Below are 18,466 nucleotides of genomic sequence, written 5' to 3'. Positions count from 1 at the left end.
CACCCCACTGAATTTTGGGATTGCAGCTGCCTCTACCTTGAAATGACGAGAAATGCCACTTTCCCATCTGGAGACAGCTTACGGACTTGCAAATTTCCTTCCAACTCTATGGCTTTTGTGACCACAAAACACAGTGGCTGCAGTTTTCCAGTTCTGTCCTCTAAGAGCCAAAAGGGGGCGGGAGGGAGGGAAAAATAAAGAGAGGGCGGGAGCCTGGGCCTGTGGTTGCTGTCATCTTGTAAGCATCAGGGAGTCCAAACTTTTTTTTTTAATCGGGTTTAGACAGGACTCTCCTTTAAATTTTCCTCCGTAACTTTTTAGTATTATTTCCTTTTAACAAGATAAAATCCGTACCAGATTTCCCTACATGCTGAGTAAAGTATCAGACTCAAGTATCAGCCCGTGTCCCCACAGTAATAATAGCCAACTTTATTTGACCACCTACTTCAGACCCCACATAACCTCAGATGCTTCTCATGGGTTATCTCATTTTATTTTCACAAAAAAACCCCGATATAGTAGGTGCTATTATTATGCCCTTTCACAGATGGAAGAACCGAGGTGCGGGAGGTTAAATAATTTGCCCGAGGTCCTAGAGGTGAGCAAGTGGTAGCATCAAGATTGGAACCCAGGCCAACTGGCTCTGAAGCTCACACTTCTCAGCTCTTGAGTGTTAATCCCCTTTACAGGACTGCTTGTGTGTGTGTGTGTGTGAGGGAGCGATTGTGCATGTGAGTGTACGTGTGTGTATGTGAGTATATGAGAATTGCACCAGAGCAAAGGGCCACACACATGCACACAAGAAAAGCGGAAGCTGAGAGGTCGGGGTCCTGCCTCCATGTCCCCCGCAGTGTCCACTCCACTGGGCGGCTTACTAGGTCCACCAGGACCATACAGCTCTTCTAGCTCCTTGCAGGCTGCAGACAGGTAGATAGAGGTGTCCCAGAGGAAATGTGACTTCTCTAGAAATCTCTCCTCTCCCCAGAATTCATGGATGTAAAAAGGAGGCCGGTCAGTTCTGGGACACTGTGGAGCCAGCGTGCCTTGCGTTTCAGCAGCAAGCAGGCTGCTGCACTGTGCTGCCCTGTGCTGTGCTAGGCTACGCTCAGTTGCTCCATCATGTCCGACTCTTTGCGGCCCCATGGACTGTAGCCCACCAGGCTAGAATACTGGAGTGAGTTACCATGCCCTCCCCCAGGGCATGTTCCCAACCCAGAAACAGAACTGGGGTCTCCTGTGTTGCAGGCAAATTCTCCAGCTGAACTTCCTGGGAAGCCCCAGCATGCAGGCTAAGAAGACATATTCTATTTAAAGTTGATCTGAAAAGGGGAAAGGGAAAGAGAAGGGAGAGCTTATTGCCAAGAGTCATCATAGACCCCAAGGATCCTATGGAAGAGATCTCTGAGCCCACATTTGATTTTACAGTTGGAGAAGTTAAGGCAAGAAAGACCAAAGGCCTTTACTGCTGTGACAGAGTCCAGAGTCATTTTTCAAAAAGAAAGGCAGGCACTGTGTGGTGTTTATTGTAAATCAGGTGCTTTGTAAATATTATCTCAGCGTTGCAACAGGGCCATGAGGTTATCACCACCTCACAGCCCAAAAGAGAGCATTAAGACCCAGAGAGGTTAAGTATCTTGCCAAGGTAACACAGATGGTGAGAGTGGAGCCAGAGGCGACCAAGGTCTCTCTAGGGCACAGGACCTCACCCCCCAACACACCACACCACACCACACTGACTCGCCTACAAAGGACACTCATGGATGCTCTTTGCATCTCACAGGTGTAGTCTTATGGCATCAGGAAAGTCCCTTAAACTCTCAGTCATTTCCTTCTCTGTAGAAGGGATGTAGCTGCCTCTGTTTGCCAGGCTGGCAAGAAGCTCTGATGAGAGCAAATGAAAGAAAACTCCTGGCCCTGGTCTCCGGTTTCTTCCTTACCTGTCTCCTCCTTTCCCTGCTGGTTGTTGCGTGACCTGAGCCTGGCCCTAACCTCTTTCAACATCACAATTCTGTCCTGCCTAAGACCATTAAAGATACTTAGAGCTGAAAGAATCTTAGAGACAATGTATCATTACTGTTTCTGCTAATAGCTATTATTGATTAATGACGAGCTGTCTGCTGGGACCTTTGCTAAGAACTGCATATGCATTATCTCACTTAAGCCCATCACAGTGTTGTTGCTCAGTCGCTCAGTCCTCTCTGACTCTTTGTGACCCCGTGGACTGTAGCCCGCCAGGGTCCTCTGTCCATGGGATTTCCCAGGCAAGAACACTGGAGTGGTTTGCCATTCCCTTCTCCAGGGGATCTTCCCAACCCAGGGATCGAACCCAGGTCTCCTGCATTGACAGGCGGATTCTTTACCAGTGAGCCACCAGGGAAGCCCAAAACCCATCATACGGATGAGGAAAATGAAGTATAGAGGATGCATTCCTTGTCCAAGCTCATACAAGCTAGAAATGGCTGAGTTGGTGTTTTTATCTGGGCCTGTGTTGCCCCACAATCCCTGCTTTTAAACAACTGAACCAGATTGACTTATTTACATAATTATATAATAATTATTGTCCTAATGATTATCCACTTACTCTGTGTCCAACACTGAAGCCTGGAAACCCTAATGCATATTACCTGAGCACTGGTCCACGGATTGCTCTATGCTGCCTCACTGAGTGTTCCCATCCCTCATCCTTTAGGAGTCAGCAGATGATACAGAAAGTGAATAAAAATGAAGTAAAAGGATTTGCCACTCTATAAACAAGACATTTCTCCTCTGCCCTGCTTGTCATTGGCCACAACCTCACAGACCCCACTGAGATGAATCCCTGTTTCTGTCTGCAGGTATTTACCATGTTTTTTACTGCTGAAATGGTCTTCAAAATCATAGCCTTGGACCCCTACTATTACTTCCAGAAGAAGTGGAACATATTTGACTGCATCATTGTCACCGTGAGCCTGATAGAGCTGGGCGCGGCCCGGAAGGGGAGCCTGACGGTGCTGCGGACCTTCCGCCTGGTAACGTGCTCTTTTGGCAATTTGGGGAACCCCCGCCCAGACATCCAGGCAGGCTCTCTGCTGGAAACAGACTCTGTCCTTTGGGGACCCCACCTGCCGGCTCCCTCTTCCTCTTCCGTCCCTGTGGGAGGATGTGGGGTGCGGCTCCTGGGAGACTTGGTGCTTTCCACTTCTCAGAGTGGGGGCGAGCCTTCCCTCTCCTGGGCCCCCTCATCTGCCCCAAGAGGGGAATGCTCAGCACCCCGTTGTTCTCTTGTCAAATACAGTAGATGATAATCACAGCAGCTACTGTTTCCTGAGACCTGGCAATATATGACGCACAAAGCTAAAGCCTCGATATAACTTGCCTCATTTTAGGCTTACATCACCTGGACAGAGTTGCTTTTACTATCCCCACAGAGATGAGGCAAACTGAGACAGACTGGTTAAGTGCTGACCCAGTCTCCCCGCTGCTGAGTGAGCCTCAGATGTGCATTTCGAAGCCAGGCTGCCTAACTCGAGTCCCCCCAACCCCATCTCAAAAAAAGGCTACCATGGCCCCTGTACTTCATACTCATTTTAGAATCAACTTGCCGAGTTACACACCCACACACACAAAATTGTTGTTGTTTTTTTTCTGTTGGGATTGTAATAATACCTAGATCAGTTTGGGGGAAAAAAATGTAACCTTTATGTTATGTAATCTTCTGATCCATGAAAATGGCACACAATTTCCCTGGGTCCCCAAATCACCGCCCCAATGTCTCACCCACCTCAAAAACCATCTGCTACTAGTCTCTCATCCAAGCTCTTCTCCCAGCTCAGCCCTGGGATGCCCTCTACTGAAGGGGTTCCCCTATTTTAACAAAAGAGATGTCCCCATGGCATCTGTGTCTGTAAGGCAAGTCACCCACCTTGTTTTATTTCTTCAAGAATATTGTGGCCCCAGGAATTCCCTGATGGTCCAGTGATTAGAATTCCACCCTTTCACTGCTGGGGGCCAGAGTTCAATTCCTGCTCCAGGAACTAAAGTCCCTCAAGCTACTCTGCTGCTGCTAAGTCGCTTCAGTTGTGTCCGACTCTGTGCGACCCCATAGACAGCAGCCCACCAGGCTCCCCCGTCCCTGGGATTCTCCAGGCAAGAACGCTGGAGTGGGTTGCCATTTCCTTCTCCAATGCATGAAAGCAAAAAGTGAAAGTGAAGTCGCTCAGTCGTGTCTGACTCTTAGCGACCCCATGGACTGCAGCCTACCAGGCTCTCCCGTCCATGGGGTTCTCCAGGCAAGAGTACTGGAGTGGGGTGCCATTGCCTTCTCCGACAAGCTGCTCTAAGTGCCAAAAAAAGGCTACCATGGCCCCTGTACTTCATACTCATTTTAGAATCAACTTGCCGAGTTACATACCTACACACACAAAATTGTTGTTGTTTTTTTCTGTTGGGATTGTAATAATACCTAGATCAGTTTGGGGAAAAAAAAACGTAACCTTTATGTTATGTAATCTTCTGATCCATGAAAATGGCACACAATCCATTTATTTTAGCCTTTCAATAGTTTTACAATTTCTCCATGAGGGACTTCCTGCATATTTTTTGTTAGATATATTCCTAGATATTCCCTACTTCATTATGCTATTTCAAGTGAAATCTCTTTTTAAATGTTCTTTTCCAGTTTTTTTTTTTTGCTAACATTTTGCTATTTAATATTTTGTATCAGATAGCTCTCTTATTAAGTCTCATGATTTATCTATGCAGTCTTTTAAATTTGTTAACACAATCATATCATATGCAAATGATGAGCTTTGTTTCTTTTCTAATCTTTATGCCATTTGGTTCTTTTTATTACATTACTGTGCTGGGTAGGACATCCAGTACACTATTGAAAAGAAGTGTTAACAGCAGACATTCTTGCTGTTTTCCTGATCTCAAAGAAAATGCTTTCAGTATTTCAGCATGTCTGATATTTGTGGCAGATTTTTTTTATCAGTTTAGGAGGCTCTCTTTTGTTAAGAATATTAATCATGACTGGATGTTTAATTTTATCAGACAGTTGTTCTGCATGATTAAGATAATCACATGATTTTCACTAATCTGTTAAAGTGGGGAATTATACTAATTGATTTTCTAATGTTAAATCAGCCTTGCATTCCTGGGACAAACCCAACTTGATCATGATATTTTTTTATATATACATTGGAAAATTCAGGTCACTAATAATTTTTTTTAATTTGCATCAATATTGATGAGTAATATTTGGCCTGTAATTTTCTTTACTTTCATTGTCCTTGCTAGATTTTAGTATCCAGGTTATCAAGGTCATCCTTGTTGTTCAGTCACTCAGTGTGTCCGACTCTGTGACCCCATGGACTGCAGCATGCCAGGCTTCTCTGTCCTTCACCATCTCCCGGAGCTTGCTCAAACTCATGTCCATTGAGTCGGTGATGCCATCCAACCATCTCATCCCCTTCTCCTGCTTTTAATCTTTCCCAGCATCAGGATCTTTTCTAATGAGTTGGCTCTTCATATCATGTGGCCAAAGTACTGGAGCTTCAAGGTTATCCTAATCTCCATAAAAATAAAGATTAGGATATCAAGGTTATCCTAATCTCCATAAAAAGAGGTGAGGAATATTCCTCTCTTTCTACACCCAATCTTTGGGTAAGATTGGAATTATTTGCTTCTTATATGTATAGTAGAATTCAATAATGAAACCATCTGGAGGTCAAGATTTTCCATTACTGATTGAATTTTCTTAATGTCTGTGAAACTAGTCAGATTTTCTGTTTCTCCAATTGGTTTTGGTAAGTTATGCTTTTTCTAAAAATTTCCCCTTCTTATCTGAATTTTCAAGTTTATTGGCATAAAGTTGTATATGCTATGCTGTTATCTTTTAATGTTCCATATCACGTGTATTTGCTATCTTTTTCTTTTTTTAAAAATAGTGATTTGTGCTTTCTCTTATTTGCTTTGTCTTGCCAAAGATTATCAATTTTATTAGTCTTTTCAAAGAACCAACTTTCATCTTGTTGATCCTCTCTACTTCATTGATGTTTTCTATTTCAATTAATCCTGCATAATTGCATCCTCTGTTCTACGTATTTTATTTTTTCTAACTTCTTAAGACAGAATTTTCAACCTTTTTTCTTTTCCAATCTATTCATTGAAGATTTCAATTTCCTTCTAAGAACTGCTTTAATAGGTAGAATTTTCCATATTTTTGATTTTAAATATTGCCTAATTTCAAATGTGATTTATTCTGTGATTCAAAGGTTAATTAGAAGCATGGTTCTTAATTCTGAATGTATGTGGTAATTCTTTATACCATGGAGTTCCAGCTTGATTGTATTGTGCTCAGAGAACATACACGGTATGATTTCAATGCTTTGAAATTTATTAATAATCTTCTTTTGGCTCAGTACAGTGAAAATATTCCTTATGTGCTTGAAAAAAGTATCTTCTGCAGTTGTAGGGTGCAATATTCTGCATATATATCCACTGAGTAGAGAAAGTTCATTATATGGTCCAGATATTCTATATCCTTGCTTATTTTTGTCTGCTTGTTGTAGCAATTACTGAGATGGTCGTGTGTAAAAATATCTCCCACTGTGATTACAGCATGGTATGTTTCTCCTTATGATTCTGCCTTAAGGCTATGTTCTTAAATGCATACATATTTTAAATTATTATATCTTCCCAGTAGAGTAAAATGTTTATCCAAGAGAATGGACCTTCTTTATCCCTAGAAATGCTTTCTGTTTGATATTAATTAAGCAACTGGCTCAGACGGTAAAGCGTCTGTCTGCAACGCAGGAGACCCAGGTTCGATCCCTGGGTTGGGAAGATCCCCTGGAGAAGGAAATGGCAGCCCACTCCAGTATTCTTGACTGGGAAATCCCATGAATCGTGGAGCCTGGTAGGCTACCGTCCATGGGGTCGCAAAGAGTCAGACACGACTGAGCGACTTCACTTTCAGAAGCAACTCTGTTTTCTTCTAGTTTAGAATTTGCCTGATATATCTTTATCCATCCTTTTACTTCCAGCCTTTGTGTATCTTTAAGGTTTTTATATGCCTGTTATAAATGGTAGACAGATTTTAGATTCTTATTCAGTTCTGACAATCTACTTTTTGTCTTCTAACCAAAGCGTTTAGCCCGCTTATTTTATGGTGAATACTGATATATTTGGATATGTGTATATCATTATATTCTGGGTTTTCTATTTGCTTCCTCTGTTCTAGCATTTTTGTTCTGTCTCTCTTCTTGATTTATTTTGAACTGTTTGTTTTGCCTTGTTCCATTTTTCTCTTTTATTGGTTTGGAAATACTCTGTTTCTATTCTTTGAGTGGTTACCTTAGAAATGAGAGCAGGTATTGTTAACTTAATCAAAGCCAGAAGTTAGCTAAGATCTTTACGTTCCAGGACAACTTTTATTCCAGTTCCCCCTTCCCAGCTTCCTATTTTATTAAGTATTTTAATTTTATCTTGTTTTTTAAAAGCTGTATGACTTAATCAATTATAAATTATTCAAGACTTGTGCAAGCAATACCCAAAATTCGGTAGCTTAGCCCAATAAAAGTATATCCCTCACTCAAGTTGGAGTCTTACGCAATTCAGTCAGCTCTCGGTGGGACTCCTTCTAGAAGGGACTGTGCCATGTATGAAGAAGGCCTGCACAACCTTCATAGCTTGCCCCTCCTTGTGGAAATACGACCAGCTTACACAGTCAAAGGCTTTATCAATCAGGGCTCATGGTTTCTTTTGTAACACAATTTCTTCAAAACTTAGAGGAATTCAGACCTCTCTCTGTGTCATACACTCAGAGCGCTTTCTTTGGCAAAGTTCTCAGTTCTGCTCTGTTTCTCTGCTTTCTTGTCCCCACATCTCTCTGCCTCAAAGGGTGGCTACAGCATTAATATGATCTTTGCTAAGATGTGCTTCATTTCACTGAAACCTTTAACTGGTCTTGAGCACATAAAGACTTAATCTCATTGCTTACTCTTTGAGGTCTAAAACAGTGTACTTCCCTAAACCTTCAAGACTCTAAACTGCTGGGTTCTTTTTTTTTTCAATTGAAGTATAGTTGGTTGGCAATGTTATGTCACTTTCTTCCATACAGCAAAGTGATTCAGTTATACATTTTCCTTTTATTTATTATCAATGAGCCAAATATTCCCAGAGCGCATTTATTTCTTATAAAGTCTTTTTAATTAATTAGTTAACTTAGTTATGGCATGCGGGATCTTCCCTGTGTCATGTGGAATCTTTTGTCAGCACGCACAGACTTATACACAAACTCTCCAGCTGTGGCTCAGAGTGCACAGGCTTCAGTAGCTGTGGCCTGTGGGCTTGGTTGCTCCATAGCAGGTGGGACTTCTTAAAATTTTTATATTTAATTGGAAGATAATTGCTTTCCAATGTTGTGTTGATTTCTGACATACAACATGAATCAATCATAGGTGCATATATGTCCACTCCCTGTTGAACCTCCCTCCCCTCCCACCCCATACTAACCTTCTAGATTGTCATAGAGCTCTGGGTTGAGCTCCCTGCATCATACAGCGAATTTCCACTGGCTATCTATTTTACATATGGTAATGTGTATGTTTGGAGAAGGCAATGGCACCCCACTCCAGTACTCTTGCCTGGAAAATCCCATGGACGGAGGAGCCTGGTGGGCTGTAGTCCATGGGGTTGCTAAGAGTCGGACACGACTGAGCAACTTCACTTTCACTTTTCACTTTCATGCACTGGAGAAGGAAATGGCAACCCACTCCAGTGTTCTTGCCTGGAGAATCTCAGGGATGGGGGAGCCTGGTGGGCTGCCGTCTATGGGGTCGCACAGAGTCAGACACGACTGTATGTTTCAATGCTACTCTCTCAATTTGTCCCACCCCCACCTTCGCCCACTGTGTCTACAGGTCTCTTCTCTATGTCTGGCACGTGGGATCTTAATTGCCCAACCAGGGATCAAACCTGTGTCCCCCACATTGCAAGGCAGATTCTTAACTACTGGACTACCAGGGAAGTCTGCCTTACAATATCTTAACAGCTGGTTACAAGAGAGTTGGTTAAAACGTAGCCAATTACAACTGATACTAAGTTTCTGTTCAACAGACCTATCCCCTAGGGCTTCTAGCTCATGATCCACCCCAAAATTATTACAGGCAATCATTTTGCCCATGCAACACAAATCAACACTTTGCAAGCCTTCTGTTAGTTTCCTTGCTATCCATCACGTGATCATTAAGCCCGTGCCACATATCTGATATTGTTGAAATGGTTCTCTTCAACATACAAATTTCTCCATTAATCAAGAGAAGTACAACTAGTTGGAGTGATAGTCTCTAAATCTGTGAGTTAGCATCAGATCAGATCAGATCAGATCAGTCGCTCAGTCGTGTCCGACTCTTTGCGACCCCATGAATCACAGCACGCCAGGCCTCCCTGTCCATCACCAACTCCCAGAGTTCACTCAGACTCACGTCCATCGAGTCAGTGATGCCATCCAGCCATCTCACCCTCTGTCGTCCCCTTCTCCTCTTGCCCCCAATCCCTCCCAGCATCAGAGTCTTTTCCAATGAGTCAACTCTTCGCATGAGGTGGCCAAAGTACTGGAGTTTCAGCTTTAGCATCATTCCTTCCAAAGAAATCCCAGGGCTGATCTCCTTCAGAATGGACTGGTTGGATCTCCTTGCAGTCCAAGGGACTCTCAAGAGTCTTCTCCAACACCACAGTTCAAAAGCATCAATTCTTCGGCGCTCAGCCTTCTTCACAGTCCAACTCTCACATCCGTACATGACCACAGGAAAAACCATAGCCTTGACTAGATGAACCTTTGTTGGCAAAGTAATGTCTCTGCTTTTGAATATGCTATCTAGGTTGGTCATAACTTTCCTTAGAGGTTTATGTTTATAGTGTATTCCATGCTGATTGGGAAACTCTCCTTGTGTGTCTGCTCCAAGTAGTGACTCGAGGATCCAGGACAGTGTGTATCTCCCATCTTCAATGGGTGGCCTCCATGGGGGCGATGGGAAAGGAAGAGAAAGTGCATGGTGTTTTATGGCTCTGCCTGAAAGTGGTGCATATTACTTCTGTCTCTATCTCCATTCCATCAGCCGGAACTCAATAATATGATCTCAACTATTTGCAAGTAAAGCTGGAAAACAGTATTCTTTTGTGGCTGAGAGGAGTAAAAGTGAATAATGCCATAGAGCCAGTCTCTGCCCTACCCCATGAGACTTTACTGTTGTGTCCATTCAGCGTTTAAGAGTCATTCTCATACTTAGCACTTCCTTGCTCTTTTTCCACTCTTGCGTATAATACGTTCCTTCTGGGATCACTTTCTGCCTGACGTACATCATTTAGAATTTCTTTCAGTGAGTGCCTCTGGCAGTAACCTCTCTCAGTTTTATCTGAAATTTGCCATTCAATTTGCCATTCTCTTGAGAGAGATTTATTATGGGACCTTTCCTTAATGATGGGAGAATTCCTGTTACACTGTCTACCTCAGGCAGCACTGGGATGTTTCCTGCTTGCTATGCCTCGTGAGACTATTAAAACTTATGCTCAGATTCACTCAGTTTTACAAATGCCTTTGAGTAAAATTGACTTCAGAAATCTAGTTATATCTCTGAATTCACAGAATTATTTAATTTTTGATCAAAGAATTACTTTATTGACAGATGATCAATGCATTTAAGATTTTATTATCTAGCATTTTTAGTAACTTTTTGATGGAGAAGGGAGCCCAAGGGGGACCCAATATAGTCTTCCATATTACTCTATTTTCTGATATTCTTCACAAGTTCAAGGACATTTCCTCACCAAATGGTGACTTCTTTAGTAGAGGACAGATGTTAGACTTACTTTGCATTCTGTTCCAAAAGAAAAGCATCTTCATTAATAGAAGTTCCAGATTAAATCTAAAGTGAAAGTGAAAATGAAAAAGTCTCTCAGTTGTGTCCGACTTTTTGCAACCCCATGGACTGGAGTGTGTAGCCTTTTCCTTCTGAAGGGGATCTTCCCAACCCAGGGATCGAACCCAGGTCTCCCACATCGCAGGCAGATTCTTTACCAGCTGAGCCACTGCTCTAAGGTAAACACAGACTGCCCACCCCCACATCATATAGAAAAATAGATATGGAACTCCCTGTATAAGGGGATTAAACCCACTCCCTCTGGGCTGATTGCTGTGTTGAGTGATCAAACTGCTGCTGCTCTGTCCAGCACAGCCTCCCAGCACCTTAACCAGAACCTGGCTCTTAGTATTGTATGTTAGTCACTCAGTCATGTCTGACTCTTTGCGACTCCATGGACTGTATCCCGCCAGGCTCCTCAGTCTGTGGAATTCTCCAGGAAAGAATACTGGAGTGGGTTGCCATTTCCTTCTCCAGGGGATCTTCCCGACCCAGGGATTGAACCTGGGTCTCCTGCATTGCAGGCAGAAGCTTTACCGTTTGAGCTACTAGGGAAGTTACTAGGCTCTTAGTAAGTGCTCCATAAATGCCCCATGAAAGCTGAGCTCACATATTTCTTTCTAACAAATTAGAGAACCACACAAATATATTTTTTAAATGTTTAAACATCTTTATGCATGGCACTCTGCTCTCTTGTGGGACTTAGCACATTTGGGTTTACAGTGAAGACTTCCTGGGTCTTTGCCTTTATCTTTACAACTAATTCATTGTTCCCGTGAGGACAAGAGCCTATATGCCACTTTCCATATACCTCACAGGCTAGTACAGTGCCTAGTGTGTGTGTGGCTGGTGTTCAGCAAAGTAGGTAGATTGGTTGGTCAAGTAAATAAACCTCTGAAATCACAGATATTTGCCATTTCAGAGCTGGTGGGGATTAAAGGTGTTGTTCACAGCCTCAGGACAAGAAATGCCCTAAGACAATGGTTAGCCAATACCTATCAAATGCAGTGGATCGTGCCCTACCTGCAGGCGGCTAGCCTCTATTCAGGTCAAACGTGAGCTCTTCTCACTCATTTGTGAGCTCCATCATACCCCACTCCACCCCATAGAGTAGCTCCACATTAGGAGGCTTGTGGCTACAGAGCAGAGTACCTGTCACAAGACCACAACCCCAGTATGAGACCCCTGACTTGGCCACAATCAGTGGAGCACACTAGTACATCGAGGGTTGGTCATATTTTTGAGTAACAGGTAACATGGGGAGGAAGGCCTCAAAGCAGTTTCTGGGATCAACCCATGCTAATGGAGTGAGTTGCCATGTGCTTTTCCCAGATCTTTGGTTTCTGACCAGGTCTTGAGAGGAAAGGTGATGGTCAGCTTCCAGGACCTGACACGGTCTCTGTTTCTCTGCAGCTGCGGGTCTTCAAGCTGGCCAAGTCCTGGCCAACCTTAAACACGCTCATCAAAATCATTGGCAACTCGGTCGGGGCTCTGGGGAACCTCACCATCATCCTGGCCATCATTGTCTTCATCTTTGCTCTGGTTGGCAAGCAGCTCCTGGGGGAAAACTACTGCCAAAAGCGGAAAAAAATTTCAGCGCTCAACGAAGATTGGCCACGCTGGCACATGTATGACTTCTTCCACTCCTTCCTCATCGTCTTTCGGATCCTCTGTGGAGAGTGGATTGAGAACATGTGGGCCTGCATGGAAGTTGGCCAGAAGTCTATCTGCCTCATCCTTTTCTTGACAGTGATGGTACTGGGCAACCTGGTGGTGAGTGCACGGGCAATGCAGGAGACTTCAGGGTTACCCTAGAAAGCTTTGATGTTGCACATGTGCTGCCACATTGCACCTCCCTGACGAAAAAGCCTTCAAACCTTTCAGAGAGGTGTGGGGTACATCATGAGAACTGTCCATTGGGAGGCAGCAGGAATAAGCTTATGTGACAGAGCAGGAAGGACCTGGTTTAGAAGCCCAGCTCCACCTCCAGTAAAGTTGGGTGATCCTGTGCAAGAGACAATCTCCTGAGTTTTAATTCCCTTAAAATAAAAAAATAGTGCTTACTCATGGGCTTACTGGGAGAATTAAATTGTAGGAATAATATATGCAAATTGCCTAGTGTAGCATCTGAGCTATGGCAGAAAGTCAATAAATGTTAGTTGTTAGTTGTTGAAGGAAAATTTCCCTTCCCCACTGTAGGGGGTATCAGGAGATTTTTTTTGGGGGGGGGAGGGGGTAGGGAATAAGAACTGACTGATATCTCGGAGCTATATGGGTTCTAGCTAAGAGCATGAGGGTAAGCACAATGGGACTAGAGGAAGGAGCTAGGTCATAGATAACATCCAACATCATGATGACAGTAACAAAATCCTCTCCCAGGCTTGGGGGAAGCCCCTCTGGAGGCCTTTATCCCAGTTGGCCCCACCACCCCTTCTCTGTCCCAGCCTGGCTCCTCCCCCTCAGCTTGTGTCCACTCTCTCAAGTTCCGGGTACCCTTGCTCTCAGCTCTGGCCTGGGTAGGGGGAAGGTGTGACTTCTAGGAACCATTTTCTCTCTCTCTCTTTTTTTTTTTATTGAAGTATAGTTCATTTACAACATTGTATTAGTTTTAGATGTATAGCTTAGCGATTTGGTTTTTTCCCATTATGAGTGGCTACAGGATATTGAGTGTGATTCCCTGTGCTATCCCTGTAAATTCTTACTGCTCATCTGTTTTGTGTATAGTCGTTTGTATCTGTTAATCCCTTACTCCTAATTTATGGCTCCTCCTCCCACCTTTCCCCTTTGGTAACCATAGTTTAGTTTCTGTCTGTGAGTATGTTTCTGTTCTGTATATTCATATTTATTGTTTTTTAGATTCCACATATAAGTGATATCATATAGTAAGTTTCTTTGTTTGACTTATTTCACTAAGCATTATATCCTTTAGGTCCATCCATGTTGCTAAAAATAGCAAAATATATTTTTTATGGCTGATTAATATTCCATTGTGTATATGTGTGTGTGTGTGTGTGTGTGTGTGTGTTTATACACACCGCATCTTCTTGAGCCAATCATCTGCTGATAGATATTTGGGTCACTTCCATGTCTTACAGGAGCCCCTTTCTTATTGCCCTGGAAGTCAACCAACCTGAATTCTTTTCCCATAAGATTTTTACAGATAGGGGAAAACTAAACCATAAGAGGGGATGACAAGACAAATCCAGGTTCTTCAAAGTCTTTCCCACCAGGGTTCCTGAGCCAGAGCAGCCTTCTACCTGCTCTCTGAGTAGGGGGCTGGACAGACTGCCTTTCCTCCCAGCTGAGCTCCCCATCCTTGCAGAGTCACAGGGGCCCCTGACCCTGAGGCAGGAACTTTGCCTCTCTGAGCATTTTTACATCCTCATGTCATTTCCTCTTCACAACCACTCTGAAAGGTAGGGGACCCCCACTCCCTGCTGATAGGGGAAGGACATGAAGTTGGAAGCAGAGAGGAGATGTACCCAGGATTCCAGAGTGAGCAGCTGAACCAGAGTTTGGCTGATAAGGGTGGTCCTGGGGCATGCCCAGGCCTGCTCCTTTTGTTGTCCCTTAATGTCCCTTTGCTCAGCAGGAGTGACCCTCCTCTGTGGTGGAGAATGCTTGCAGGCCCTGTTCATGTGGCATGGGCATGGACATCTTAAGGGCATCCCTGAGGCTCCTCTCAGTTGCTGTCAGAATGTCCATTTCCCCACGAAGACAAGCATCTTGGGTGGGCAGAAGAGGCCCAGGTGTGGCTGTCCTGCCATCCAGCTGCCAACCTGGTGGGCTGTGGAAGGGCTCAGCTCATCGACATGATCTTCCCTGCTACACCTTCTCTCCAGGTGCTTAACCTGTTCATCGCCCTGCTGCTGAACTCCTTCAGTGCCGACAACCTCACACCACCTGAGGACGACGGTGAGGTGAACAATCTGCAGGTGGCCTTAGCCAGGATCCAGGTGTTCGGCCAGCGCACCAAGAGGGCTCTTTGCAGTTTCCTCAGTCGGCCCTGCTTGCTCCCCCGGTCCAAGGCAAAGCCCCAGCTGGTGGTGAAAATCCCACTTTCCACCTCCATAGCCAAGAACCACATTGCTGCTGAGGGAGCCCTGGGGAGCCCCGGACGGCTCCCAGCTCTCAGAAGCCCCAGGGATGACCCCGGTGACTTCATCACCGATCCTAATATATGGGTCTCTGTGCCCATTGCTGAGGGCGAATCCGACCTGGATGACTTGGAGGAGAATGGTGAGGAGGATGCTCAGAGCACCAGGCAGGAAATGATCCCCCAAAGGCAGGTGAGAGTTCTCCCATGGGATAACCACAGGAAGCAGGGAGGGGCCTCAGGGCTGGAGTGACCAGGGGCAGCAGGGAAATTTTAATAAGAGGTTTTCCAACCTCAGGGCTGGTGCAGCCTTGAAGAGCCCCAGGCAAGCCAGGTATAAGAGCTCTAGACATTAGGAAGCACAGGCCATGCCAAGTTCTCTGGAGAAGGTTGCATTTAAGCAGGGTAATCAGAGGGCAGGGGAAGTGTCTGATCCCCAGGCCACCTGGAGATGCTTGAAAGTGTCTTTCCTACAGCTGCCCCATTCATTCCACCCAACCCGGGCTCTGTGCAGGAGATGTGAATAAGATTCCTTTAAGAACAGGATGTTGTCCAAAAGCAAGGCTCCTCTCATCTTCACCAGCAGCCTAAATGATCACTATGTGACTCATTCATCCAACTTTTCCCGACAAGGGATGTCACAGGGAAATGACATTTGCTCCTTTGGCACCAAGGAATTGAAAGCACATTTTTGGGTAACATATATTTTTAAGTGCTTTGCACAGCTCCTTTCTACCTTAAGGTATAAATCAACCCTTGTTAACCTCTTCTCAACAACTGAGCACATGCGCCTCTCCACAACGTGGAAAGGCAGGGCTGCCTATGGGACCTGGGGACAGAGTGCTGCTGGCCAGGCCACTAAGTGGCCTCAGACAGCTGTGCTTTGAGTCTACAGCTCTCCCCTAGCCTCCTTCCCTTGCAGCTGTCACTGCTCTTGTGTTCCAGCAGCTGCTGTTATCAGCTGCCATATTTTACATGCCTTTGTCTGGGTGACAGCCGAAGGCAGGCCATCAACATCCCCCGAGTAAAGGACATGAACTCTGTCACAGCCGTCTCCACTCAGAGTCATTTTCAATTACTTTGGGGGTTCTTGGGGTCTCCAAAGGGCCAAGTTCATGACCACTCTGACCCCAGAACAAGTGACAATGGTCATGGCTAACATCTATGGAGCCAAGCACTACTTGCTAAGTGCTTTGCAAGTATGAACATATTTAGTCATCAAAATAACCAAATAAAGTAGATCTTGCCTTCTCAAGTTTGCAGATGGGAAAAATAGAAATAAGAGAGGTTAAATAACTTGCCTAATGTCACACATCTTGTCAGTAATGATGCCAGGAGCACACAGAGATCCATCTGGCTATATGTATATACATTAATTGTATGTATCAAGTCCTTGGCTCTGGCAGACAATGCTGTGCAATATCTCTTCAGAGTTAGAAGTGATCAACTGAGGGGGAGCCCAGGTACCCAAGAGAGGACTTTCTCTCACTATCAGGAGCAGCTGCAGCAAGTTGGGAAGTATGAGGACCACCTGCCACCCAGGAGCCCAGGGTCTGGAATATCCTCTGAAGACCTGACTCCAGGCCTAGGTGAGAAGTGCAAAGGCGAGGCTCCTGCTCAGGGCCCTGCAGAGGTAGGTATGTGAGCTTCCTGGAGAGGTTGAAAGGCCTGCCGGACACTGACCAGGATGGTGGGGCCCGGAGGATGGGGCCGGGCATGAGGCGTTCCAGACCATGCTCAACCAAACCTCATGTCTCATCTTGGGAGTTTTTAAAGTCCTTCCTAATCTCTGGGCTAATCAGTATGATTTTATTGGGAAGAAAGAGGTTCCATAGACTAGGGGGCCAGGACCCATTCCTCAACCTCTCTGAGCCCCTGTGCCTCCATCTGGAAGCCAAGTGGTTATGGCTACTTGGTAGGACTTTTGAAGCTTCCATGAGATGCTGCTTGTCAAATGTTTAGCTCCTGCCAGAAATGGTATAAGTGCCCAGAAAATGACAGGCAAGAAAAAGGGAAACAAAAAGACAATGCACAGAGAAAGCTGAGTATCTTTCAGAGCCAGCAGATAAAAATCAGAGGTGCTGTGGGTGAAGAAGTCTTCCCTGTGACCACCCCCACTTTCTTTTGTCCACACCATCGTCTCTGGTCAAAACCAGACTGGTGCTGGGGAGAGGCTGTCTGTACTGAATGGTGAACTGATGGTCTCACATAGACCGAACAGGAAGAAGATCTTATAAGCGGTAAAAATAAACTTGGTGGTTTCATTACTAATCTTTAAAGAAAACAAGTTACATTGAAAGAGGTATCTCTAAAGATTTAGCATCTGTAATAGCTCCATATTACATTCAAGAATTTAATAAGAATTTAACTTGACACCTAACCACCGAGTTCCAATGGTGACAGGCACCGGGCAGGCAAAGATAAGGAAGACATAATTCATCCTGAAGCTATCAAGCCCATCAGCTTGAGGAGTGCCGGCCACTGGCTGTGTGCCTCTGGGCAAGGCTGGCCCAGAGGGGTGAGAGAAGAGGGTGGGCTGAGGTGGGATTTGAGGGCCCTGGATGAACACCGGCCTCTTGGTTCCAGCTGGGTGAGGGGTACTCTTCATGTGGACAGCATATTTCTGCTGAGCATTGTTAGGACTCCCCTGGCTAGTCTTCTCAGTGCATTCCTGCTGGGGATTGTTTTTGTTTTTGTTTTGTCCATGACCCCGGCCAGGCAGGGAGGGGCCTGACAATGACAGATGGGACCCACCCACCCCCATTTGGGTCCATTAGCCGGGCGATCAGGTTTACTAATATGAGAGCAGCTTCAGCTCCTAATTGAATTCATCTGGAGACATTACAGGGCTGAAGCTGCCAGGAGGGCAGCAGGGCCCCTGCAGCATTGCTCCATGATTAAATATTCAAGCCCAGTGAACGCTGAGAGTCTTGATGGGTGTAATTACGGTGTCTCGGGCCATCGCCAGCCCTCCATCAGGGGCCTGGAGGTTTAAAGTCTTGCACGGCTGAACCTCTGGGGCTCCGCAGAGAGCACCGCTGTTCTGGGGTTCAGCTGGCGAGGCACCAGAACAGAAGGGGCGCCATGGTGGGTCCAGCCCCAAGGGGCTCTCTCTGTATCTCAGGGCATCTTGGAACTCCAGGCCCGTTGGGCCGATGGTGACCGTGTGCAGATTCACGGGGCCCCACGGAGAGCTGGGTTCACTGCTGGGGCTTTTGCCCTGCAGGGAGCGGATGACACGAGCTCCTCGGAAGGCAGCACTGTGGACTTCCTGGACCCTGAGGAGATCCTGAGGAAGATCCCTGAGCTGGCAGATGACCTCGATGAGCCAGATGACTGCTTCACGGAAGGTAGAGTGGCAGCCACAGGCCTCCTCCCCTTGACATTCATTAGGGCCAGAATCCAGCTCATCTGGACACTTCTGTGTTCAGGGCTCTGGCCTGGGGTCCACAGGAGACAGACAAGCAGG

The 18,466-nt window shown here is 45.4% G+C and overlaps 1 protein-coding gene across 1 annotated transcript in view; it reads left to right on the top strand.

The window, feature by feature from the left end:
- SCN10A (sodium voltage-gated channel alpha subunit 10) overlaps positions 1–18,466 on the top strand; it is a 93,002-nt gene that overhangs the window by 48,888 nt on the left and 25,648 nt on the right. The window contains exons 13-17 of the mRNA XM_059879983.1: positions 2,835–3,008; positions 12,315–12,674; positions 14,744–15,190; positions 16,493–16,630; positions 18,224–18,347. Coding sequence (XP_059735966.1) covers positions 2,835–3,008; positions 12,315–12,674; positions 14,744–15,190; positions 16,493–16,630; positions 18,224–18,347 — 1,243 coding nt within the window. The remainder of the gene's footprint in view (positions 1–2,834; positions 3,009–12,314; positions 12,675–14,743; positions 15,191–16,492; positions 16,631–18,223; positions 18,348–18,466) is intronic.

The sequence above is a fragment of the Bos taurus genome, chromosome 22 (genome assembly GCF_002263795.3).
Source record: "Bos taurus isolate L1 Dominette 01449 registration number 42190680 breed Hereford chromosome 22, ARS-UCD2.0, whole genome shotgun sequence".
Taxonomy (NCBI): domain Eukaryota; kingdom Metazoa; phylum Chordata; class Mammalia; order Artiodactyla; family Bovidae; genus Bos; species Bos taurus.
Note: the sequence above shows the minus strand (reverse complement) of the source record. Positions and strands in the feature narration are given on the sequence as shown.